The sequence below is a fragment of the Cornus florida genome, unplaced genomic scaffold (assembly GCF_030987335.1).
Source record: "Cornus florida cultivar Cherokee Brave unplaced genomic scaffold, ASM3098733v1 CherokeeBrave_3.0.0_Hap2_Chr10, whole genome shotgun sequence".
Classification (NCBI taxonomy): Eukaryota; Viridiplantae; Streptophyta; class Magnoliopsida; order Cornales; family Cornaceae; genus Cornus; species Cornus florida.
The window spans coordinates 87,917,698-87,940,581 of record NW_026775580.1 but is presented as its reverse complement, the minus strand read 5'-3'; the positions used below and the strand labels follow the sequence as shown (position 1 = coordinate 87,940,581).

Below are 22,884 nucleotides of genomic sequence, written 5' to 3'. Positions count from 1 at the left end.
ATGAAGCCACAATCTACGTCACTGCAATTCATGATGACTCTCGGCTCAATGGCAGTACAACTTCTTGAAAGTGGTGGTCCACAAAGAAATGGATTCCCAATGTAGCTACTGCTACCAAATGTATCAAACTCAGGAAATTTGACTCCGTGGTATGCTGCACGATAGGTTGTTGGAGGACACATTAAACTCGGCCAAAAAGTATAGCTTTGTAAGCTGTGAAGGAATTTTTCCTTTCAAGTTGTTATCATATACAGTGTCTTGAGTGATGGAAGTCCTTGCAGAAATGACCAAATGTCATTGTTGGAGTGTTATAACTCAAATCAAGGGTCTCTATGTTGTTCAGAATTGGAGCACTCTCCAAACCTGTAACATTAACAGGGTTAATGCAAGTTACAACTTTTGAACACTTCATAGGAAAAATAAATAAATAACTTTATTTTTAGGCTTATTTTCGAGTATTAGCATCCGTTCGAAATTAGTTTCATTATGTTGTAAGGATTCGTGTTGCAGTTAGTTTCCTTGTGTATTGATTATGATTTTCTTTCATCATAAATATGTGCAATATCATTCATTCAATTATCAATACAAATATCAGACTTCTCTAAAATTATTTTTTGTCTTGTGGATTTAAAATACCATATATGTGGATTCAAAGTAAATCGTTCCTTGTGAATAAATTTATCACTTCTGCTGACGTCATGGCTCCATTTCAAGAAACTGCATTTGCGAATTTACAGGCTTCAAAGATTCCTATCATCTTTATAGTTTTAAATAATTATATAAAAAAGTAAAAATGATAAGTGTACATTATTTAAAACTAAACTTTGTCAGCAAGTCTTTGCTTTTTTGTTAATTGTACAGGAAATCCAAAATGTTGTACAAAAGGTAAATTTTAAGAAGCAACTTCACTGAAATAGACTACTTGTTAAGCAATAATGACTTCCCCTTTGGCTCTTATATATATTTGACTTAGATAAAAAAGCAGAATCAAATCAAATATTAACAAGATACCCAGAGCGAGAGAGAGAGATAGAAACACAGGATTTATGGTGATCATTCCAAATATTTACATAGCGATTGGATCATCAATTAGTTCTCTATTCATATTTCGTATTGCCTAACTACATGGCCCAGCCCTCCAACTCCAACAAAAGTGGGCAAAGAAGAAAAGAGCCATCATAAGTTGACTTTTCTAGAAGTCCATGAAAAAAATTGGGTTGATACCCCTGCAATCTTATAATTTCTTACCCCCCCTCCCCCCTTTTTAATTTTATTTCATAAAAACTAGCTCCATAATCACAACTCATTCTTCAATAGTTTTACTAGTAATTTTGAGACACAAGCAATTTGTTTTTTCTCTCTCATATTCTTGTATAATCATCATCATCAATAAACAAAACTTGTTGCTTCTTTGTATTTGAGTCCATATGTATAAGAGAGAATTACTGCATTGAGTTTGTGCAACTTCATTGGAATTGGTCAATTTGGAATCCAAAAATTCCTTCCATTAATTATGTCACTGTCCCCACCCAATTTAATTGGAAGCTTGCATGGCTAGCTGGTTAGTTATCATTTCCACTTAGTTTTACTGTGGTGGCACATATTTTAGCATGTTTGGTTATTATTTCCACTTCGTTCCATGGGTTTTCAGGAGTTTAAGAAAGAAGTGGATAGATTTTCAAGTCTATGTACTTCAAAGCTTTTGGCTTTCCCCCTAATTATTTAGTGCACATTAATAGATCAGAATCATCAGAAACCTATTAATTGATCAAAAACCCAAAGGCTGACAGCTTCTATACTAAAACATCAAACTTTATTTACAACAACAACAAGAGATTTATTTAGGTTGATTTCCAAAGCCTGAAAAAAAAAAAAAAAAAAAAAAAAAAAAAATAGGACCTTAATGCCTTAAATTGTCCACAACAAAGTAGTAGCAAGAGGTGATGTACACTTCAACCAAATAGAACCATGTCTGTCTCCAGTAAGGATTGATGTACAGAACTGCTGCAATTGCTAATAAGACGGTTACATAAGACGCTGCAAAACTTGCATAGAAGGTGCCCATGTCAATGAAACCATCATCAGCTTCGCTGCCATTTGTTGCCATTCCAGGTTGGGTGACAGTGCAATTTCTTGGTAGGGGCTCTCCACAAAGAAGCCGATTTCCTGCATAACTGTCTTCTTCAAAAGTTCCAAACTGAGAGATTCTCGGAGGTGTACTGCCGGATAAGTTGTTGTATGACACATTGAAGACAGCCAAAGCTGTTAGCATAGTAAGCTGAGAAGGGATTTCCCCATTCAAGTTATTGTTGGAAAGATCCAAGCTCTCTATGCTCTCTAATTTCCAAAATGTTGATGGGATCACTCCGTTTAGGCTATTATGGGACAGGTTCAGAAATTGGATTCGGCTTAGGTTCCCAATTTCAAGTGGTATGTGGCCAGTTAATCTGTTAGCCGAGAGATCTATTCCTGAGATAAGGTCCAGAACGATTCCCTTGTAAGTGAGTAATATTCCTTTTGTTCTGAGCATTAATTGTGCTTGTGGATAGAGTGACTTGGTCAAATCCGTAAATTCATCCTCCTTGGGTAAGGACATATTCCAATCAAGCAACTCTGATGATGTGTAATGTAAAACCGAGAAAGCTATCGGAAGAACCGGGAAAGCAACAATACTTGATCCCTCAAATGAGATGTTATTCAGACAAGGAGGAATGCCGCCAGAAAGATTATTAGAAGAGAGATCAATCAATCTTAATCGGACCAGCTGGCATAACGAAATGGGAACATTACCTTCAAAATGATTGTTTTTTAGTTGAAGAACTATCAACTGGGAAAGGTTTCCAATACAGTCTGGGATACCACCAGTCAAGCGGTTATCGTTGAGGTTTAACATCCCTAGAGAGCTGCTACTACAAAATGCATGCGATAGTGTTCCTTGTAGCCCATTTTTAGACAACTGAAGAACTCGGATATTCGGGCTGTTCAAGCAAGAAGGTAAAGTCCCATTGATATTGTTCTCCGAAAGGTCCAAATACCAAAGCCACTTAATCCAACACAACTCTGTTAGAATGGGACCTTCAAGATAATTATTTGACAAGGCGAGTACACCTAACTCACTCATATTCCCCATCCACCCAGGAATTCCACCTGATATGTTGTTATGAGTCATATACAAATATTGTAAAGAAGAGCAGTTAGAAATGCTTTCGGGGATCTCTGTTAACTGATTATGGTCCAACTCTAAAATTATCAAGGCAGTTAGGTTATGACTGGTCGGTAATATTGGGTCTTGCAAATAGTTATTTGATAGTTTCAAGAATTGCAAGGAGAAACAACCCATGGCCAAGTGCCGGGGTATTGTACCAGACAATTGATTATTGGACAACCCTAGAAACCATAGAGAGGACAAATCACCTATTGAAGAGGGAATACTATCGCTGAAACGATTTCCAGACATGTTTAAGAATCTTAAACTTGGAAAAACTGTACCAATGCTGTCTGGGATAGGGCCGCTGAGGAAATTGTTGGAGATATCCAATTCCAAAAGTGTAAAGTTGGGATGTGATGGTAGATTCAGAGGTCCACTGAAAGAATTATATGGTAGGAAAAGTCTAACCAATCTTGTATTATTCTCCAACAACCAACTTGGAAACTTCCCCTTAAAGTTTATTTGAGATAGCTGAACTTGTTGGAGGTCCTTTTGGTAGTAAAGAAAGTTAGGAAAGGTTCCAGAAGTAGTAGTAGTGGTACCGACATTGCCAAATTCATGATCAGATAAATGGATGCCAATTAGTTGAAAACTTGGGGCCAAGCTTTGAAACTCTTCTTCTACTACGAATTTGTTATTAAGGCTGTTAATGACCTTCAATTTTGAGTGGTTGAAAAATGACCCAAAGGTAATCGGGATCTCAAAGTAGTTCCGTGAAAGAGCAAGGTATACAAGAGAGGTAAGATGGACCAATGGAGATGAAGCAATATTCCCAGTTAAATGATTGGAAGATAGATCCAAAAGCCGGAGCGATGTCAAGTTTGCCATGCATTGAGGCAACTCACCCCTGATTTCATTACGATGAAGGTCAAGCTGTTGAAGATACTCCAATGCACATAGCCCTAAACAAGATTAAATTAATTGATTGGAATTAACTTTGCAGAATTAAAATTTTCATCTGGCAAAACAAAAAGAACATATATATAAATGTGTGTGTGTGAGAGAGAGTAATTCTTCTATACATATACACACACACACACACGCTATGAAATGTTCTATTCTATTCTTTACCTGGAACAGGTATGGTGCCCGTTAGTCCACAATTTGATAGGGTCAATACTTTAAGAGAAGTCATCACTTGAATGCTTGAAAGGAAGCCATTGTTGAGAATAGTAAAATCCAAGAACAAGTTTTCCATATTTGTAAGGTTTTGCAAGTCTGTAAACGTGGAGGAGCATAAGAAGATGCATTGGAGTACTGAAAGAAACTCAAATATATAAAGTGTTGAACTAAAGAAAATGTTATGATGAGGCCATCCTTAGTTGAGTTTGTGCCCTTATTATCATTGGATCGCCAAATCGTTACAGTAAATACTAAAATTCATAGGCTTACCTTTACTGGACATTGTTACAATACTCCGCATATCTTCCATACGGAGAGTCTTGAGTGATGGTAGTCTTTGCAAAAATGACCAGTTGCCATTGTTGAAGGGATTGTAACTCAAATCAAGGATCTCAATATTGCTCAAACTTGGAGCTGTCTCTAAACCTGTAAAATTAAGAAATGATAATGCAAGCAAGTTAGAACTTTTTGAGCCCTTCATAGGAAAAAAAACCATTTATTGGTGCTAATTACTTTAGAGGCTAATGCGCGCGGCTTATCTTGCTCTATAGTACCCCTAATATATTGGTTTATTTGAAATTGTTTGGAAAAGAGACTCTATTTCTAGTATATGTTAATGCTGGTAGAAGCAACAAAGAGGTGCCTTGGTGTGGTCGGGATGGCAACGGGCAGAGTTGGCTAAATATACTCCACTCCGTTAGAAATTCGTCATATCAACTTTGCCCCTACTTTATGATAGGTTTGTAATTGGTATACCATTTCTGTCCCTACTCCGGCAAATAAAGTACTAACTGCACTCCGCATACTCTATTTAATTGTGGGGCGAGGCGAGTTATGCTACTTTATTATGTAGTAAAAAAAAATTAGCCCAATGTGATGAGTGATGAAAGGCGGTATTGCAGGTGTAATGTTTCTCAATTTTTTCATTTTTGGATATTTTTTTATTTTTAAAATTTATTTATTAGCAGGGCAGGCTCATCACTAAATCTTCCCCTACTCCAAACCTGTTTTGATTTTCAATTACTTTATCATACCCCCCAAACCCATTTTAAGGGATACCAAATTTATCCTATTAGGGAAAGGGCAGGCGAAAACCCACCACGTTCGGGGGTATATCTTGAATTTAATTAAGAGGACTCTATTGGGATTCAGAGTGTAATGTTGTGATATATATATATATATATATAATGCTAAAAGAAAAAGAAATAAAGCAAGTGGGCCCCACCCATGTTTTAAAACACACAAAAAGTGTATAAGGCATTACATGACCCACGACCTAACTGTTTTCTCTTTCTTTCTCTGCTGCATCTTTCCTCTCTCGGCATCTCACTACTTCTTTTTCTTTTTGCAATCTCAAAGCTTGATCTAGCTTTAAACTTTTGGATTTTGGTAGAGCATTGTGAAGCAAAGTTGGAGAGCTCGTCAAGGCCTTCAATTTGATAGGAGCCAATCATCATTTGGTGCACTCTAGGGAGTTCAAAATTCTAGGGTTCTTGGGCTTGGATTTGGGGATTTTGAGAGTTTTCACTTCCATTAAGGTAGGGGTGTTCTAATTTACAATTTCTTAGTTTTTTTTGTGAATTTTTCCCCTTAAATTTGATCTTATGCATGCTAATTTTGATTATCTAGTTTGTGGTTGAAGTATGTTTAATTAAAATGCTAAATGTGTTCCATGTGTTATTTGAATTCATATATATGACTAGATTTATTACGGTGATTGAGCATGTTTGGTGTTGACATATTGTATGTCCTAAGATTATGTATTTTTTATTTATTTATTGCTTTGAAAGAAAATGATGCTATGGTCAATAAATAAATAAAAGAAATGATTGCTTAGAAATTTCTATTAAATTGTGATAATGATGTAAATGAAATGTGTGAGAGCCTATGGTTGAATTGATAAATTGAAACATGCACATTCATGCATTCATTGGGAAAGAGAAAGGAAAAATATATATATATATATATATATATATATATATATATATATATATTTTTTTTTTTGAACAAACGAAATTATTTTGGGGAAAATATTTTTTTAAAGGAGTTTGCGAAAACCGGACGCCTAGTGGTCCGTGGTGTTAGTGTAGTCTAGAAGGGATCATGGTTGAGTTAACTAGGCCGGATGCGACGCCTTGGAGGTGGATAGTTAGTCAACTCTCCATTCGTGACGCCTTGGAGGTGCCTTGGGTCGGATTACACTAACGGTTTTGGAAGTTGAAACGGAAATGTTTCGGAAAATGAGGAGTAACGTTTGCATATTGCACTTCATGACATTGTGGTAAACTTGTGATTGGGTGGTATTTGTTACATACTTGTTATTGTATTTGAAAGTGCGTGTTTCCTTATAGCATGATCCCTTTCACTTTTAATCTATTCCTTGTATAGATTCACGGGAATATAAGAAGTGTGTCTTAGACACTTCCTACTGAGCTTATGCTCACCCCATTATTTCTAACATTTTTCAGGACATGGAAAAGAGGTGGCGGACGACGATCCACCACGATTTTAGACGAGCACGGAGACCTATTTTATTTTTTTTGCTTTCTTTTGTATTAAAACTCTCTAATATTTTGTAAATGTAATATTAACTAACTCGTAAAACTTTAGTTTAATTAGTATAATGTTGTAAGCCATGGACTTTTAAATTCTAACTACGCTTTTTGGACTGTAACTTGATATAACCAACGTATGTTCCTTGTTGGATGAGATGGAGGAATGGGATTTTGTATGTATGTAGTCACTTTGGAGATATGATATAATATATGTATATTGCGTTGGGACAGGATATGTTAGATTTAAGGCCCAGGGAGGCCATTGTAATTATTTTTTTGTATTTCAACAGGTTGTTTAGAGACATTTTCTGCGGAGGTCATGCCGAAATTTTTTATAGATTTTTATTATTATTTTGGTATCCTATTTGGGTCGTTACAAATTTGGTATCGGAGCAATGGTTCGAATACCATAAGGACGACGGGTAGAGGCCTACCTAGGATTCCATGGGGAGTTGAGTTATTTGCTTACTTGCTTAATTGTTTACGTGATGGCATGCTTATATGCTTATGTGTTAAGGTGCTGTATATGATTAGCATGATCATGTTTATCATTAGTTGGGTATTCTGGGACTATGAAAGGTGCTTATGTGTTTCCATTCTTGTCAAGTCATTCGTGTGAGGACTTCGTTCTCGTGCGTATTTTAGTGTCATCGTTTTTTATCTGTTTCCTTTTTCTTATAGCGTCATGGCAACACGAAGGGATCCCGGGGAAAGTTCTAGCTCCAATCCCGTGGAAAGGGATCAGGAGCAAGTTGAGGAAGATATCTTGTTGCGTGATTTGGTCCCACCAAGAGGGGGACAAGCGAGGGGGACTGTTGATCCACCTTTTCAGATGAATAGGGATCAAATTAGGTTAGCCATTCAAGAGGCTATTTTTGATGCATATCAACCGACAGGCGCGTCATCGTCACAGTTTGTGCCACCACCGGCTCCACCACCACCTCCGAAGACAAATGAACTAGATGATACTCTTTCTCACATTGCCAGGTTCGTGAAGTTGATGCCAACCTTGTTTGAGGGTGGTCCAGATCCGCTTGTTGCGGACAGTTTCCTGGATAGGGTGGAGAAGCATATTAATGCCATGAATTTGGCAACGGACAAGTTGAAAATCACGTTGGCGACTTACAATTTTGTGGGCGATGCTGAGATTTGGTGGAAGACCGTTTCTCACACCCATAATCTGGATACTATGACATATGCTACATTCAAGAAGTTGTATTATGAGAAGTACTTTCCAGCGCCAAAGCGGAGGGAACTAAAGAAGGAGTTTGATGGGTTAAAGCAAGGAAGTATGACAGTTACAGAGTATGAAAACAAGTTTACATCACTTTTGAGGTTTGCACCGAGAATTGCTAATGATGAAGAAGGAAAGATAGAGAAATTTGTTGATGGCCTTGATCTTACCATTAGGCCAATTGTAGCTGCTTCAGAACCGACAGAGTATGCAAAAGCAGTGCGAAAGGCTTTAGTGGTTAAGGCTGAGAGTAAGGACAACAAGGCTATCAGGGAATCCTACAAGCACAACAGGGGTATGAGTACTTTCTCCGAAGGTCAATCAAGTAAGAAGCAGAAGCATGAGCAGTCAGGGTTCAGGGGACAGCAGCCAGTTAGATCTGCACGCACAGCTTCAGTGTCCATGGGGTCTTCTAGACCGAATGTTACTTGTTTCAGATGCGGGCAGTTGGGACATTACAAGTCCCAATGCACTCAGACACAGGTAGCTCGGATGATTTGTTTCAAGTGTGGGCAGCCAGGGCATCACAAGTCCCAGTGTACTCAGATTCAGGTGGCGTCTGGTGGATGTTTCGGGTGTGGCCAGCAGGGCCATAGGGTGAAAGATTGTCCACAGCGGGGTAGTGGTTTGGGCAGAGGTGGAGGTTCACAGCAGAGGCAGATGCAGTCTGCCACAGTTCAGTCAGGGTTTCGACCACCACCACTACCTCAGCCGTCTCAGCCAGCTATGTCAGCCCAGAGTTCTCGACCTGGTAGGGGAGCTTCTTCGAGTGCACCTACTCAGCAGTCTGGCTATCAGGTAGGCAGTTCCCAGGGGCAGAGGACCCAGGGTCGCGTGTTTGCACTCACTCCAGCCGAGTCACCATCCAGTCCTTCAATTGTTAGGGGTATGTTTCTTGTGTCCCATTCTTGGGCTCGTGTATTGTTTGATTCTGGTGCTTCTTATTCATTCATTGCTTCATCATTTGCATGGGCATTGGGTTTAGAGGTCAGTCAGTTAGACAGACCGCTTTGTGTTGACACGCCTATCGGGGGTTCAGTTGCTCTTAGTAGAGTTTGTAGGAGTTGTTCCATCACAATTGCCGGACGTGTTCTTGAGTTCGATCTCATCCTTCTCAAGATGACGGGATTTGATGTCATTCTTGGGATGGACTGGTTGTCATCCTTCAGAGCTATCATTGATTGTTTCAGGGGTAGAGTTTCAGTGTGTACCCCGGATGGGGATTGTTTCTGTTTTGTGAGAGATCGGTGTGATCCTCTCACTCATTCATTTTATGGTGTTAGGGGTCGAGATCGGTAGACATTCTTCTTGGCTAGTCTTTTCGCCGATGATGACGTTGAGTTTTATGGGGTTGATTATCCAGCAGTTGTGCGTGATTTTCTGGATGTGTTTCCGGAGGACTTGACTGAGTTGCCTCCACACCGAGAGGTGGAATTTGCTATTGATTTGATGCCTAGTACCGCACTAATCTCTATGGCACCGTATCGTATGGCACCGATTGAATTAGAAGAATTGAAGAAGCAACTTGATGATTTGAGAATGAAAGGCTTTATCCGACCGAGTGTGTCACCGTGGGGTGCACCGGTCTTGTTCGCTAAGAAGAAAGATGGTTCTTTGAGGTTGTGCATTGATTACCGAAAGTTGAATCATGCCACCATCAAGAACAAGTATCCTTTACCAAGGATAGATGATTTATTTGATCAGTTGAGGGGAGCCAGTTGTTTTTCGAAGATTGACTTGAGGTCAGGCTATTATCAGTTACGGGTTAGAGAGGAGGATATTCCAAAGACCGCATTTCATACGCGGTATGGATATTACGAGTTTCTTGTTATGCCTTTTGGTTTAACCAATGCGCCGGCGGCATTCATGGATTTAATGAACCGTGTCTTCCACGATTACTTGGATCAGTTTATGGTAGTTTTTGTGGATGATATTCTTGTGCATTCACGGACTCGGGAAGAGCACGAGGTCCATTTGGGTATAGTGTTGCAGATTCTACGGGAGCACCGTTTGTACGCCAAGTATGAAAAGTGTGAGTTTTGGCTACAAGAGGTGAAATTTTTGGGACATGTTGTCTCGGAAGGTGGGGTTTCAGTTGATCCTTCAAAAATAGAGGCAGTTTTGAGTTGGGAGCAACCCAAGAATGTCTTTGAGATCTGGAGTTTCCTTGGCTTAACGGGTTATTATTGGAGATTTGTGAAGGATTTTTCCCGTTTGGCAGCTCCTATGACCAGATTGACCAGGAAAGGGATCAAGTTTGCATGGAATGAGGCCTGTGAGTCATCCTTTCAGAATTGAAAACAAGGTTGACTACGGCTCCGGTGTTGGTGATACCTGAGCGTGGCTTGGGTTATGTGATCTATTGTGACGCCTCACGTGATGGTTTGGGTTGTGTACTGATGCAAGATGATAGAGTAGTGGCTTATGGGTCTCGACCGTTGAAGACTCACGAGCTTAACTACCCTACTCATGACTTAGAGTTAGCGGCAGTTGTATTTGCTTTGAAGTGTTGGAGACACTATTTATATGGTGAGAGATTTAAGGTGTTCTCGGATCACAAGAGTCTCAAGTACCTTTTCTCCCAAAAGGACTTGAACAACAGACAGAGGCGATGGGTTGAATTCTTAGAAGACTATAACTTTGATTTGCAGTATCATCCTGGCAAGGCAAATGTGGTAGCTGATGCTTTAAGCCGAAAATCTCGTGGGACTTTGGCTAGTTTAGCCATTCGGAAATGGAAAATGCTGGAAAATTTGGCTGAAATGGGATTGTATTGTTTGGATGATGATGATGGTAGTGAGTCAGCATTCTTGTTTAGTCTCGTGGCTCAACCCACTCTTGTTAGATGGGTGATTGAGTCACAGAGACAGGATTCAGATTTGGATGCCATTTACACTTTGATCTCCAGTGGCGAGATCGTGAAGGATTGGACCTTACATGCAGATGGAGGTCTACGGTTTAGGGGTTTGTTGGTCGTTCCTACAGTTTGTCGTGAGGACGTCTTACGGGAGTTTCATACTTCCCGCTTTGCAGTTCATCCGGGTGGTACCAAAATGTATCACAATTTGAGACGTCAGTATTGGTGGAATGGAATGAAGAATGATGTTGCACAGTTTGTAGCTAAGTGCCTTACCTGTCAGCAGGTGAAGGCCGAGCACCAGAGACCAGCTGGTTTATTGCAGCCGTTGCCGGTAGCGCAGTGGAAATAGGAGGAGATTGCAATGGATTTTGTGACAGGTCTTCCTAGGTCACGGAGGGGAAATGAAGCCGTATAGGTTATTATCGATAGATTGACCAAGACGGCTCACTTCTTGCCTATTAAGGCAACAGATGACGCAGAGACACTCAGTGTACTTTATGTGAAAGAGATTGTGAGATTGCACGGAGTTCCAGTGGCTATTGTGTCGGATAGCGATGCTAAGTTCACCTCGAAGTTCTGGGAAGGACTTCAAGCAGCGTTTGGCTCAGCGTTGCACCTTAGTACTGCATTTCATCCACAGACGGACGGCCAATCGGAGCGTACCATCCAGATCTTAGAGGATATGCCTGTGTACTTAACTTGGGTGGTAGTTGGGAGGATCACCTTCCACTTATTGAGTTTGCCTACAACAATAGTTATCAGACGAGTATTCATATGGCTCCATTTGAGGCGTTGTATGGTAGACCTTGTAGGTCTTCTGTCTGTTGGACTGAGGTGGGCAAGACAACCGCCTTAGGACCCGACATTGTACTCGAGACTACCGAGAAGATTAAGCTGATCAGACAGAGATTGCTTACAGCTCAGAGCCGACAGAAGAGTTATGCAGATAGGCGGAGATGACCGCTATCCTTTGAGGTGGGAGACCATGTTTTTCTTCGGGTTTCTCCAAGGAAGGGGTTGATGAGGTTCGGGAAGAGTGGTAAGTTGTCGCCACGATTTATTGGACCTTTTGAGATCTTGGACTGCGTAGGAGAGGTTGCCTACAGACTAGCATTGCCACCACAGATGGACAGGGTTCATAATGTCTTTCATGTGTCGATGCTACGGAAGTATGAGCCAGATCCGTCTCATATTTTGAGTTGGGTTGATGTGGACATTGATGAGGATGTTTCCTACGAAGAGGGACCAGTTCAGATTCTTGACGCACAACAGAAGGTGTTGAGGAAAAAGACGATATCGTTGGTAAAGGTTCTTTGGAAGCATCATGGAGTTAAGGAGGCTACTTGGGAGCTCGAACAGGAGATTCGCTCCAAGTATCCAGAGTTATTTTCTCCCTCAGGTATGGCCTGATTTCGGGGACGAAATCTTTTAAAGTTGGGAAGAATGTAATGTTGTGATATATATATATATATATATATAATGCTAAAAGAAAAAGAAATAAAGCAAGTGGGCCCCACCCATGTTTTAAAACACACAAAAAGTGTATAAGGCATTACATGACCCACGACCCAACTGTTTTCTCTCTCTTTCTCTGCTGCATCTTTCCTCTCTCGGCATCTCACTACTTCTTTTTCTTTTTGCAATCTCAAAGCTTGATCTAGCTTTAAACTTTTGGATTTTGGTAGAGCATTGTGAAGCAAAGTTGGAGAGCTCGTCAAGGCCTTCAATTTGATAGGAGCCAATCATCATTTGGTGCACTCTAGGGAGTTCAAAATTCTAGGGTTCTTGGGCTTGGATTTGGGGATTTTGGGAGTTTTCACTTCCATTGAGGTAGGGGTGTTCTAATCTACAATTTCTTAGTTTTTTTGTGAATTTTTCCCCTTAAATTTGATCCTATGCATGCTAATTTTGATTATCTAGTTTGTATTGAAGTATGTTTAATTAAAATGCTAAATGTGTTCCATGTGTTATTTGAATTCATATATATGACTAGATTTATTACGGTGATGAGTATGTTTGGTGTTGACATATTGTATGTCCTAAGATTATGTATTTTTTATTTATTTATTGCTTTGAAAGAAAATGATGCTATGGTCAATAAATAAATAAAAGAAATGATTGCTTAGAAATTTCTATTAAATTGTGATAATGATGTAAATGAAATGTGTGAGAGCCTATGGTTGAATTGATAAATCGAAACATGCACATTCATGCATTCATTGGGAAAGAGAAAGGAAAAAAAAAAAATATATATATATATATATATATATATATATATTTTTTTTTTTTTTTTGAACAAACGAAATTATTTTGGAAAAAATATTTTTTTAAAGGAGTTTGCGAAAGCCGGACGCCTAGGAGGCGCCTAGTGGTCCGTGGTGTTAGTGTAGTCTAGAAGGGATCATGGTTGAGCTAACGAGGCCGGATGCGACGCCTTGGAGGTGCCTTGTGGTCGTGGATAGTTAGTCAACCCTCCATTCGTGACGCCTTGGAGGTGCCTTGGGTCGGATTACACTAACGGTTTTGGAAGTTGAAACGGAAATGTTTCGGAAAATGGGGAATAACGTTTGCATATTGCACTTCATGACATTGTGGTAAACTTGTGATTGGGTGGTATTTGTTACATACTTGTTATTGTATTTGAGAGTGTGTGTTTCCTTATAGCATGATCCCTTTCACTTTTAATCTATTCCTTGTATGGATTCACGGGGATATAAGAAGTGTGTTTTAGACACTTCCTACTAAGCTTATGCTCACCCCATTATTTCTAACATTTTTCAGGACATGGAAAAGAGGTGGCGGACGACGATCCACCACGATTTTAGACGAGCACGGAGACCTATTTTATTTTTTTTGCTATCTTTTGTATTAAAACTCTCTAATATTTTGTAAATGTAATATTAACTAACTCGTAAAACTTTAGTTTAATTAGTATAATGTTGTAAGCCATGGACTTTTAAATTCTAACTACGCTTTTTGGACTGTAACTTGATATAACCAACGTATGTTCCTTGTTGGATGAGATGGAGGAATGGGATTTTGTATGTATGTAGTCACTTTGGAGATATGATATAATATATGTATATTGCGTTGGGACAGGATATGTTAGATTTAAGGCTCAGGGAGGCCATTGTAATTATTTTTTTGTATTTTAACAGGTTGTTTAGAGACATTTTCTGCGGAGGTCATGCCAAAATTTTTTATAGATTTTTATTATTATTTTGGTATCCCATTTGGGTCGTTACACAGAGTAAGTTACCTTTCTTTTGTAAAGAGGTCATCTAACTCTATCTCTGGTGTTGGTCGTGGATTTATGGTGTGTGTTGGAAAACTAAACCAAGTTTGTTGGAAACTTTAAAAGTATACCAAAATATGAACCACCTTGTTACAAGGCGAGAAGATTGATGTTGAAGAAGATTGATGTTGAAGTTAGTGCTTAAATTATTACTCCGTATATTATATTTTGTGTGATTGTAAAGTTGTAAAGTTGTGTATTGAGACCTGTATATATACATGTACATGAATCATATCGTAACTATACAAGGGGCGGACTAATGTTGAAGTTAGTGATTAATTATTATATTGTAATTTGTGTGATTGTAGAGTTGTCTATTTAGGCCTATATATACACTGGTGGACCCAAAAAGTTCCGTTTAGAGGGCAGGGGCCAAAATTAATAGCATGAATATAGAATTTATATATATATTTTTTGCTTCACAATAGATTTCATAACATAGTCCTAAATTTAAAAAATGATCTATTATAAGATCGCTTATAAATTAAAAACATTTCAATTCATTAAGTACTTCAAAAAAAAAAAAAAAAAAAAAAAAAAATTAAGCAATTTTTACAATGACATACAAAAAAAATTAACCCCATCATATATCCAATATATCCAATCAAGTATAATCTACTGCCTTGAAAGTTGAATGCTGGTTAGTGGACTAGTAGTGCAAAAACTAATTAACCAATTGTGGTCTCAGGTATCAGCCATAGCCTGTAACGACTTGAGGGTGAAGAAAAATATAATCTATCCATTTGGTCTTATGGAGTTTCTTATTTCTAATGAAGCTCTTGATGACCCTAACTATGTTAAAGAAAATAGAGTGAGTGACCCTAAGTATGTCAAGGAAAAAAAAAAAAAAAAAAAAAAAAAATTCTGCATAGGAGAATAGAGTGGGTGAGTGACCCCAAGTATGTTAAAGAAAACAACAAAAAAAAAAAAATTAATAAATAATAATAAAAAAAATTTATATATGTTAATTCTTTATTTTAGTATAAACTAGAGGTAGAAATTACTCACCTAATCCGAAATGTTCCATTTTTTGTTCTTCATTGTTATGCTATGAGAGTTGAAGAGAACTAGAGAAGAAATAGATAATAAAAAATAAAAATAAAAAATTTTGGAAAATGAGAGATGTACAGATTATTTGCTTGTTTGATGATTTAAATGGTAGTTGAAGTGGTCATTTTTTTAGCCACCATTGCGTAATCTAGGTGACCAGTTTGTAAAGTGGAGATTTGACTTTTGATATAATTACAGATATGTACCATGGGTATTTGGTATAATACAGTGGGAAAAGTGTGTAGTGCTGTGACTTGTGAGGTGGGTTTATCTTATTGAAATTTTTAAACATTTGGGTGTCCGGGGATGGTGGGGGAGGGGGCTTGGTTCTCACTGTCCGCCCCTATGTATGCATGTGCATGAATCATATTGTAATCAAATAAGTAAGGTTTTGTTTGGTAAAATGGAAAAGAAAATAAATGATAAGATTAGTTAGGTAAGAAAAGAAAATAAATGAAGAGAGAAAATATAGTTAATTACTTATTATGTTTGGTTGATTAATAAAGAAAAAGAAAGAAAATGATAGTAATCATATTTGAAGGAAAAAAAAAGAGGGGGGGGAAGAAAGTATTATAATGAATTCACTATTATACCTTTTTTCATAGATTGTTATTATAAAAATAAGGGCAAAGTTAGTATTAATAAAATTTTATTAAAAAAACTAGTCTTTCCTTCCATTTCTTCCCATTTTTTAACTAACAAAGTCAATGCATCATATATAATTTGTTTATTTCTGAATCATTCCGTTTCCTTTCCTTTCCTTTCCTTTCCTTTAAAAATTCATACCAAACACAATATTTAAAGTCTCTCAATTTCCTTTTTTTTTTTTTTTTTTTTTTTTTTTTTTTTTCTTATAATACCTTCCAACCAAACTGGGCCTAAAAAAGAAATGAGATGAAAAAAGGAAAAAAAAAAAAATTGTCTATTGAGGCCTATATATACACGTGCATGCATCCTATTGTAACCAATAAGTGAGAAGAAAATAAAATCAAGGTCAAATTTTGAGACTTTTTAAAAGTTGTGTGTTATTCTCCTCCTTCAAATTAAGTGCCTCTTCCGGTGTGAGTATTTCCATTGACAAGAAGGCAACATCAAATATAAATAGTGTTTTCAAGGTGATCATACAAAGCAGTTTTTGTCTTGAATCTTTTTTTTTTTTTTTTGGTCTTGAATCTTGATACCTCAATTCACTACTACGTTTTATTGAAGCCCCTTCACCCAATAGAAGTTTTACTTTAATTATTATTTTCTGAACGTAAAATAGTGTGTAATCATATCAAAGACCCAACAAATTCATGATGGAAATTAATATGGTACTTAGTTCAATTGATTAATTGACATAAAAGGGTGACTAATATTGTGGCTTTCTTATTCTTACCTTCTCTCGTTGCGATACCGTCAAGCTTGTTCCCACTTATGTCTAGCTCCTTCAAACTGTTCAAACTATCAAAATCTAGACAGAAAATAAAAAAATCAAAGAATTAAATCACAATAAACTGATCACCAAGCTAGGAATCATGAAACGTGTTGTCCCTTACTATTACGATGATAAATAAAAAAATAATAATAATGTTTATATCTGTAAATTCACCTTGAATATAAACTACCCCAGTCAACTTGTTTTGCTGTAGTTTTAGAGTCTTGAGGGACGAAAGACCATTTAAAGATGATAGGATGTTGCTGTTATTGAATGAATTGTAACTTAGATCAAGGATCTGTAAATTGCTCAAACTTGATAGTTTTTCAAAACCTACAAGAGATTACAAAGTAGTTTGGCGCATCAGTAGTAACACAACTTAATTTGTTCCAAAATAGTAAATAATAAATAAAGGAAAAAAAAAGATATTGCAAAAAAAATATAAGAAACAATATAAATGTCTCATCTTGTAAAAGAAGAGAGAAGTTAGGCAGACCTTCGTTCTCAATGCATCCCTCTAAATAATTCCAATTCAAATTTAGGCTTATGAGCGATTCAAAAGGAAGAAACACTGAGGTGTTTAAAAATCGACTTCCTGACCATACAGAATTAAGCGAGAGTTTGATGACGCGACCCGTGGTGAGATTACACTCAACACGTTCCCATTGACAACAATCAGTAGTTGTTCCTTCACCTTTTGAGTCCTCCCATGACGGCAAGGAAGAAGAGCCATATGGGTAGTTGATGGAAGCTTTGAGCTGCAAAAGAGCGATTCTATCTTGCTCCCAGCAGCCATAACACCCATTCGCAAAAACCAACATCATCAATAATGATAACCTCAATACTATCTCTGAGTACTCCATTGCCGCCGAATCAGTACACGACCTAAAACTACTATGTATGACTTAGTCTTATGCAATGCTCTTGTAATATATATATATGCTGTAATCTTTGAATAACACAGAGATTTTTATTATCTTTCAACATGAAAGGGAAGTTCTCAACGTATGTGGCACGGTAGCCTATTTCTTATAATTATTTGACACGATTTAGACTCTAGTGCTTGGATACTAATGGACGGCTGTGCAGAGGGTTGAATCTTCAATACATGCATAATAGACACTTGCCCCTTTCACATTTGAGGATGAGCTTGTTAAATGATGCAATAGTAATGAGTTACAAAAACATTAACTTTAAATCTCCATTTGTTTGTTTGATGTAAAATATTTTTTTGAGAAAATTATATATATTTTTTTCAAGTAAAATATATATATATTCAGGTTGAGGTTGAGTTCATTCTTTGTGTGTTATCGAAATTAATTAATAAATAAATTATTTTTATTAAATTTTAATATATATGTACCAAGGATGCATTCCATTAGTAAAGAATTTACAATGAATTAACAAGTTCTCTGTTTTCTGATTGTTTTCTTAAGACTTGGTTTGAGTGTAAAAAAAAAAAATTTGAAAAATATTTTTTTGTGTTTTTATGGTGTTTAGCTGTCGGAAAAAAAAAAATATTAATCTTTATATAGAGAACTTGTTAATTCATTGTAAATTCTTTACTCATGGAATGCATCCTCGAAAAAAAGGTCTCCCCTCCACGAGATGCCATTGCCGAGCAATATATAATTTTTATTTATTTAAAAAATTCCGACAGACTTGGATCAACTTTTAGAGTTTTTTCTATTATTAATTCCCTACCTACTCTCATAATCATTGGAGGGAAACTTGATTATTTGATAAGATATTCTTGACTTGGGGTCAAGCCATAGAACCATTCTGCACCGCAAGTGAAGGGATAAAAGTTTTAGCCCACTAAACCTATGACATAGCAGCCACTTCAATTCAATACCATCAATTCATGTTTTCTTTTTCTCCATTCCATGATATACAACCCATTTAATCTAACTGTTAAAATTTGGGAGGTAAGGCCTATTCTGGTTCAGATTTTTTTAACAACATTCTATTTTCAGAAATTTTGAAAAATAAAAAACTGTAGGGAAATTTATTTGATTTACTATTCTTTTTTTTTAAAACCATTTTTCTGAAAACATAGTTAAAAAAGGAAACATTATTAAACAGGTTTTTTAGGCATTTAAAAACTTGTATCTGTCAAAGATGACAGATAGAAAATTAAATGATGGATTAAAAATCAACTTGAAGCATTTGCAAAGAGATCTTGACTTGGGGTCAACCCAGACATCCTTTCTGCACCAAAACTAAAGGCTCTAAAAAGGACAAATCATAGCAACCACTGAAAGGGACCATTTAACGCCATTAAAAGAAGGGAATCAATGGAAGGGTCGGCCAATTTATGTTTTCTTTTTTACCCTTTCTAGTTTCACGGTTGAAATCAATCTAGAGGGGTTGGGATTTTTTTTTCGTTGACATCTTTTTGGCAACAACATTTTATTTTTAAAAATCTAAAAAATAATAAAAAAATAAACTTTACAAAAATTTATTTGATTTATTATTTTCTAAAACCATTTTTTTTGGAAACAGAAAGGTTTTTTTTTTTTTTTTCCCAGAAAAAAGGAGGATGAAATCTGATTTGTTCTGTTCTAAAATGGATATTCTCCTCATCCAAAAGGGAAGCTGTTTTTGAGAATTGTGATTCGTAAAGTTTATTATTCTTTAAGGCTTCTTTTGATGATTTTTTCAAGATTGTGAAACTTAATAAAATTCCTCCTAATTTTTGGATTATACATTGAATTCAAATCTAGCCTTAGATTCGTGTTCTTTAACTCATGGGTTGGACTACTTCAATATGTCCGCAAACAACAGGTGAATTATAAAATACCAGCCCATGAATTAAAGAACACGTGTATATAAAATACCATCCATAATCAAATTTAATTTCAATACATAGGAGTCCAATTTTATGGTTAGAAATCATACTGAAATAAGAAGAGGAAAAACTTGTATGGTTATAAATTATAAAATATTAAACGACAATACTTATGATGACAGCTATAAAATTCCTAATAAAGATGTTTTAATAAATAGAATATAAGATAGAAAATGATTTTTTAAATTTGACTACAAATCAGGATTTTGTCAAATTCGTATGGTTGACAAATCCATTGAATGGACTGCATTCACATGTCCTGAAGGACATTATGAATGGTTTGTTATGCCTTTTGAATTAAAAAAATGTGCCACAAGAGTTCCAACGAAAAATGGATACCATATTCAATAAACATTCAAAATTTTGTTGTGTTTACATAGATGATATTCTACTTTTCAGTTAAACTAAGGAGGAACATAGAAAATATCTTAAAATTATACTAAACGAATTTATAACTCAAGAACTATTATAAGTAGTAAAAAGATGATATTAGAAAAACAAGAAATCGAATTCTCAAGCTTATTCATAAAAGGCGGAAAAGTAGAATTACAATCACATATTGTTTAAAAGATTTTAAATTTTCCTGATAAATTAGAAGAAATCAAGTTATTACAAGTATTTTTAGGATTATTAAATTACGGTTGTAATTTTATTCCAAAATTAGGACAATTAATATGACCATTATACTCTAAATTAGGAAAAAATAGTCAAAAATATTTTAATACTCAAGACATAGAACTAGTTAAAAAAATTAAATCTTTAGTCACTCAGTTAGAACCCTTGCAACTTCTACTTGAAAATAGTTACAAAATAATTCAAACAGACGCATCAGCACAAGAATGAGCAAGTTTACTTCTTCAAAGACCTACAAAAGAATCTTCTCGAGAAGAAGAACAAATTTGTCGCCATGCTAGTGAAACCTTTAATAAAGCACAATCTACTTTACCATCAACAAATCTAAAAATTTTAGGAGTAACAAACTCTATTGAAAAATTTCAGATATTCCTTAATAAAAAATTTATTATAAGAACAGATTGTGATAACATAGTTAAATTTGCAAACAATTGCTGTCGCATTTTGATATGCTAAATTTAACTTCTTAAAATGAGATATAAGTATCTCATGTTCTTTCTGAAGAGTATGATATGCTTTGTTAGATGTTATAAAATACTCACTTAAAGTATTTAGATTTCTGACGAGGGTTTTATCATGATTATTTCTAAAAAACCAAATATTATCTAAAATAAGTTTTTGGCCAGGAAAAAGATTATGTCTAGCGCGGAACTGTTGAGCTGGGTTTTGGATAATTAAAAGAGGATTATGACTACCCGGTATAAGGCTATAGCTGTTGTTACTACTCTTCTCCATTACTGCGTAGAAATTAATAATTAATTAGTAAACGAGATAGAATATTTGCTAAGTAATTTTCTTTTCCTTTGACATGCTCAAATATGGGTTTAAAACCTCTTCCAGTAATATAGTCAATAAAAGAAATCCATCTTTTTGTAAATATTCTCTATTGCTTTGCTTTGTTTGCAAATTTAACTATGTTATCACAATCTGTTCTTATAATAAATTCTTTATTAAGGAATATCTGAAATTTTTCAATAGAGTTTGTTACTCTTAAAATTTTTAGAGCTGTTGATGGTAAAGTAGATTGTGCTTTATTAAATGTTTCACTAGCATGGCGACAAATTTGTTCTTTTTCTCAAGAAGATTCTTTTAAAGGTCTTTGAAGAAGTAAACCTGTTCATCCTTGTGCTGATGCATCTGTTTGAATTATTTTATAACTATTTTCAAGTAGGAGTTGTAAAGGTTCTAACTGAGTGACTAAAGATTTAATTTTCTTAATTAGTTCTATGTCTTGAGTATTAAAATATTTTTGACTATTTTTTTCGTAATTTAGAGTATAATGGTCATACTAATTGTCCTAATTTTGGAATAAAATTGCGACCGTAATTTAATAATCCTAAAAATACTTGTAATAATTTGGTTTCTTCTAATTTATCAGGAAAATTTAAAATCTTTTAAACAATATGTGATTGTAATTCTACTTTTCCGCCTTTTATGAATAAACCTAAGAATTCGATTTCGTATTTTTCTAGTATCATCTTTTTACTACTTATAATGAGTCCTTGAGTTATAAATTCGTTTAGTATAATTTTAAGATATTTTCTATGTTTCTCCTTAGTTTAACTGAAAACCAGAATATCATCTATGTAAACACAATAGAATTTTGAATGTTTATTGAATATGGTATCCATTTTTCGTTAGAACTCTTATGGCGCATTTTTTTTTTTAATCCAAAAGAGATAATAAACCATTCATAATGTCCTTCAGGACATATGAATGCAGTCCATTCAATGGATTTGTCAACCATACGGATTTGCCAAAATCCTGATTTGTAGTCAAATTTAGAAAATCATTTTCTATCTTGTATTCGATTTATTAAAACATCTTTATTAGGAATTTTATAACTGTCATCATAAGTATTGTCGTTTAATATTTTATAATTTATAAACATACAAGTTTTTCCTCTTTTTATTTCGGTATGATTTCTAACCATAAAATCTGGACTCCTATTTCTGTGTTTTGATTGAATTGTAGTCCCAAAATGCTAGTGCTGGTTTTCAGTCTAATGCCGTGCCAAGTCCTATTTCAGAAAATCTACTAGGTTACCAATGTAAGATGTTACACTGGAATGGATCAGGTGTAGTTGTTGCAAATGCTGAGATTGCATCAACGGATCCGAATGCGTTATTAGATGATCATGTTCCACTTGGTCCGGATTGTTAGAAAGTTTGGGTTGATGATATCATTGTCGGGGATTGTCCTTTGTACTAAGTAACGCTAGCTGGAAAGTATTATCTTCGTGATGTTCACACAAGCGCAGTTTCTTTTTTCTTATCAAATTTGCAAGTAAAATTTCTAGTTCTTTGATCTTTTTCTTTTGAATGGGAGAACCTAGTACTTCTATGCAGTTTATAGAAGCTGTCACATTGTGGTTAGGCCTTAGCAAGAGTTGGTAAATTCTTCCAAGACAAGTGGTGCTGGTTGATTCTTTTGTGTGATAAAATTACTTAATAATCTTTAAGCCTACTTTGTTCTTTGACATGATATATAGTTGATGGCAAATAGTGGTACTCTGAATCTTCAATATTTATATGACATGATATTTAAGTTTTTTTTTTTTCTTTTTCACTTCAAGTTTTAAAGATTAGTAGCATCCTGAAATCTGCATTGTGTGATGTAGTTACTTGCTTAATTTTTGTATCATCGACAATTAGGTGGT

General features: G+C 35.7%; 1 protein-coding gene across 1 annotated transcript; it reads right to left on the bottom strand.

Moving 5' to 3' along the window:
- Positions 1–1,866: 1,866 nt before the first annotated feature.
- LOC132279822 (receptor-like protein 13) lies at positions 1,867–17,746 on the bottom strand. Its single transcript, XM_059781866.1, has 6 exons — positions 17,238–17,746; positions 16,916–17,074; positions 16,703–16,777; positions 4,601–4,756; positions 4,280–4,426; positions 1,867–4,110 (listed from the first exon to the last, which is right to left on the bottom strand). Exons 1-6 carry the CDS (start codon positions 17,602–17,604, stop codon positions 1,901–1,903), a joined length of 3,114 nt encoding a protein of 1,037 aa, XP_059637849.1. The 5' UTR covers positions 17,605–17,746; the 3' UTR covers positions 1,867–1,900.
- Positions 17,747–22,884: the final 5,138 nt, after the last annotated feature.

Coding starts and splice junctions, on each gene's coding strand:
- LOC132279822 (XM_059781866.1), bottom strand. CDS start 17,604: ATGGAGTACTCAGAGATAGTATTGAGGTTATCATTATTGATGATGTTG. Junction 16,778..16,915: donor TGGGGTAGTTTATATTCAAG/GTGAATTTACAG, acceptor TTTTCTGTCTAG/ATTTTGATAGTTTGAACAGT. Junction 4,427..4,600: donor TGTAACAATGTCCAGTAAAG/GTAAGCCTATGA, acceptor CCACGTTTACAG/ACTTGCAAAACCTTACAAAT.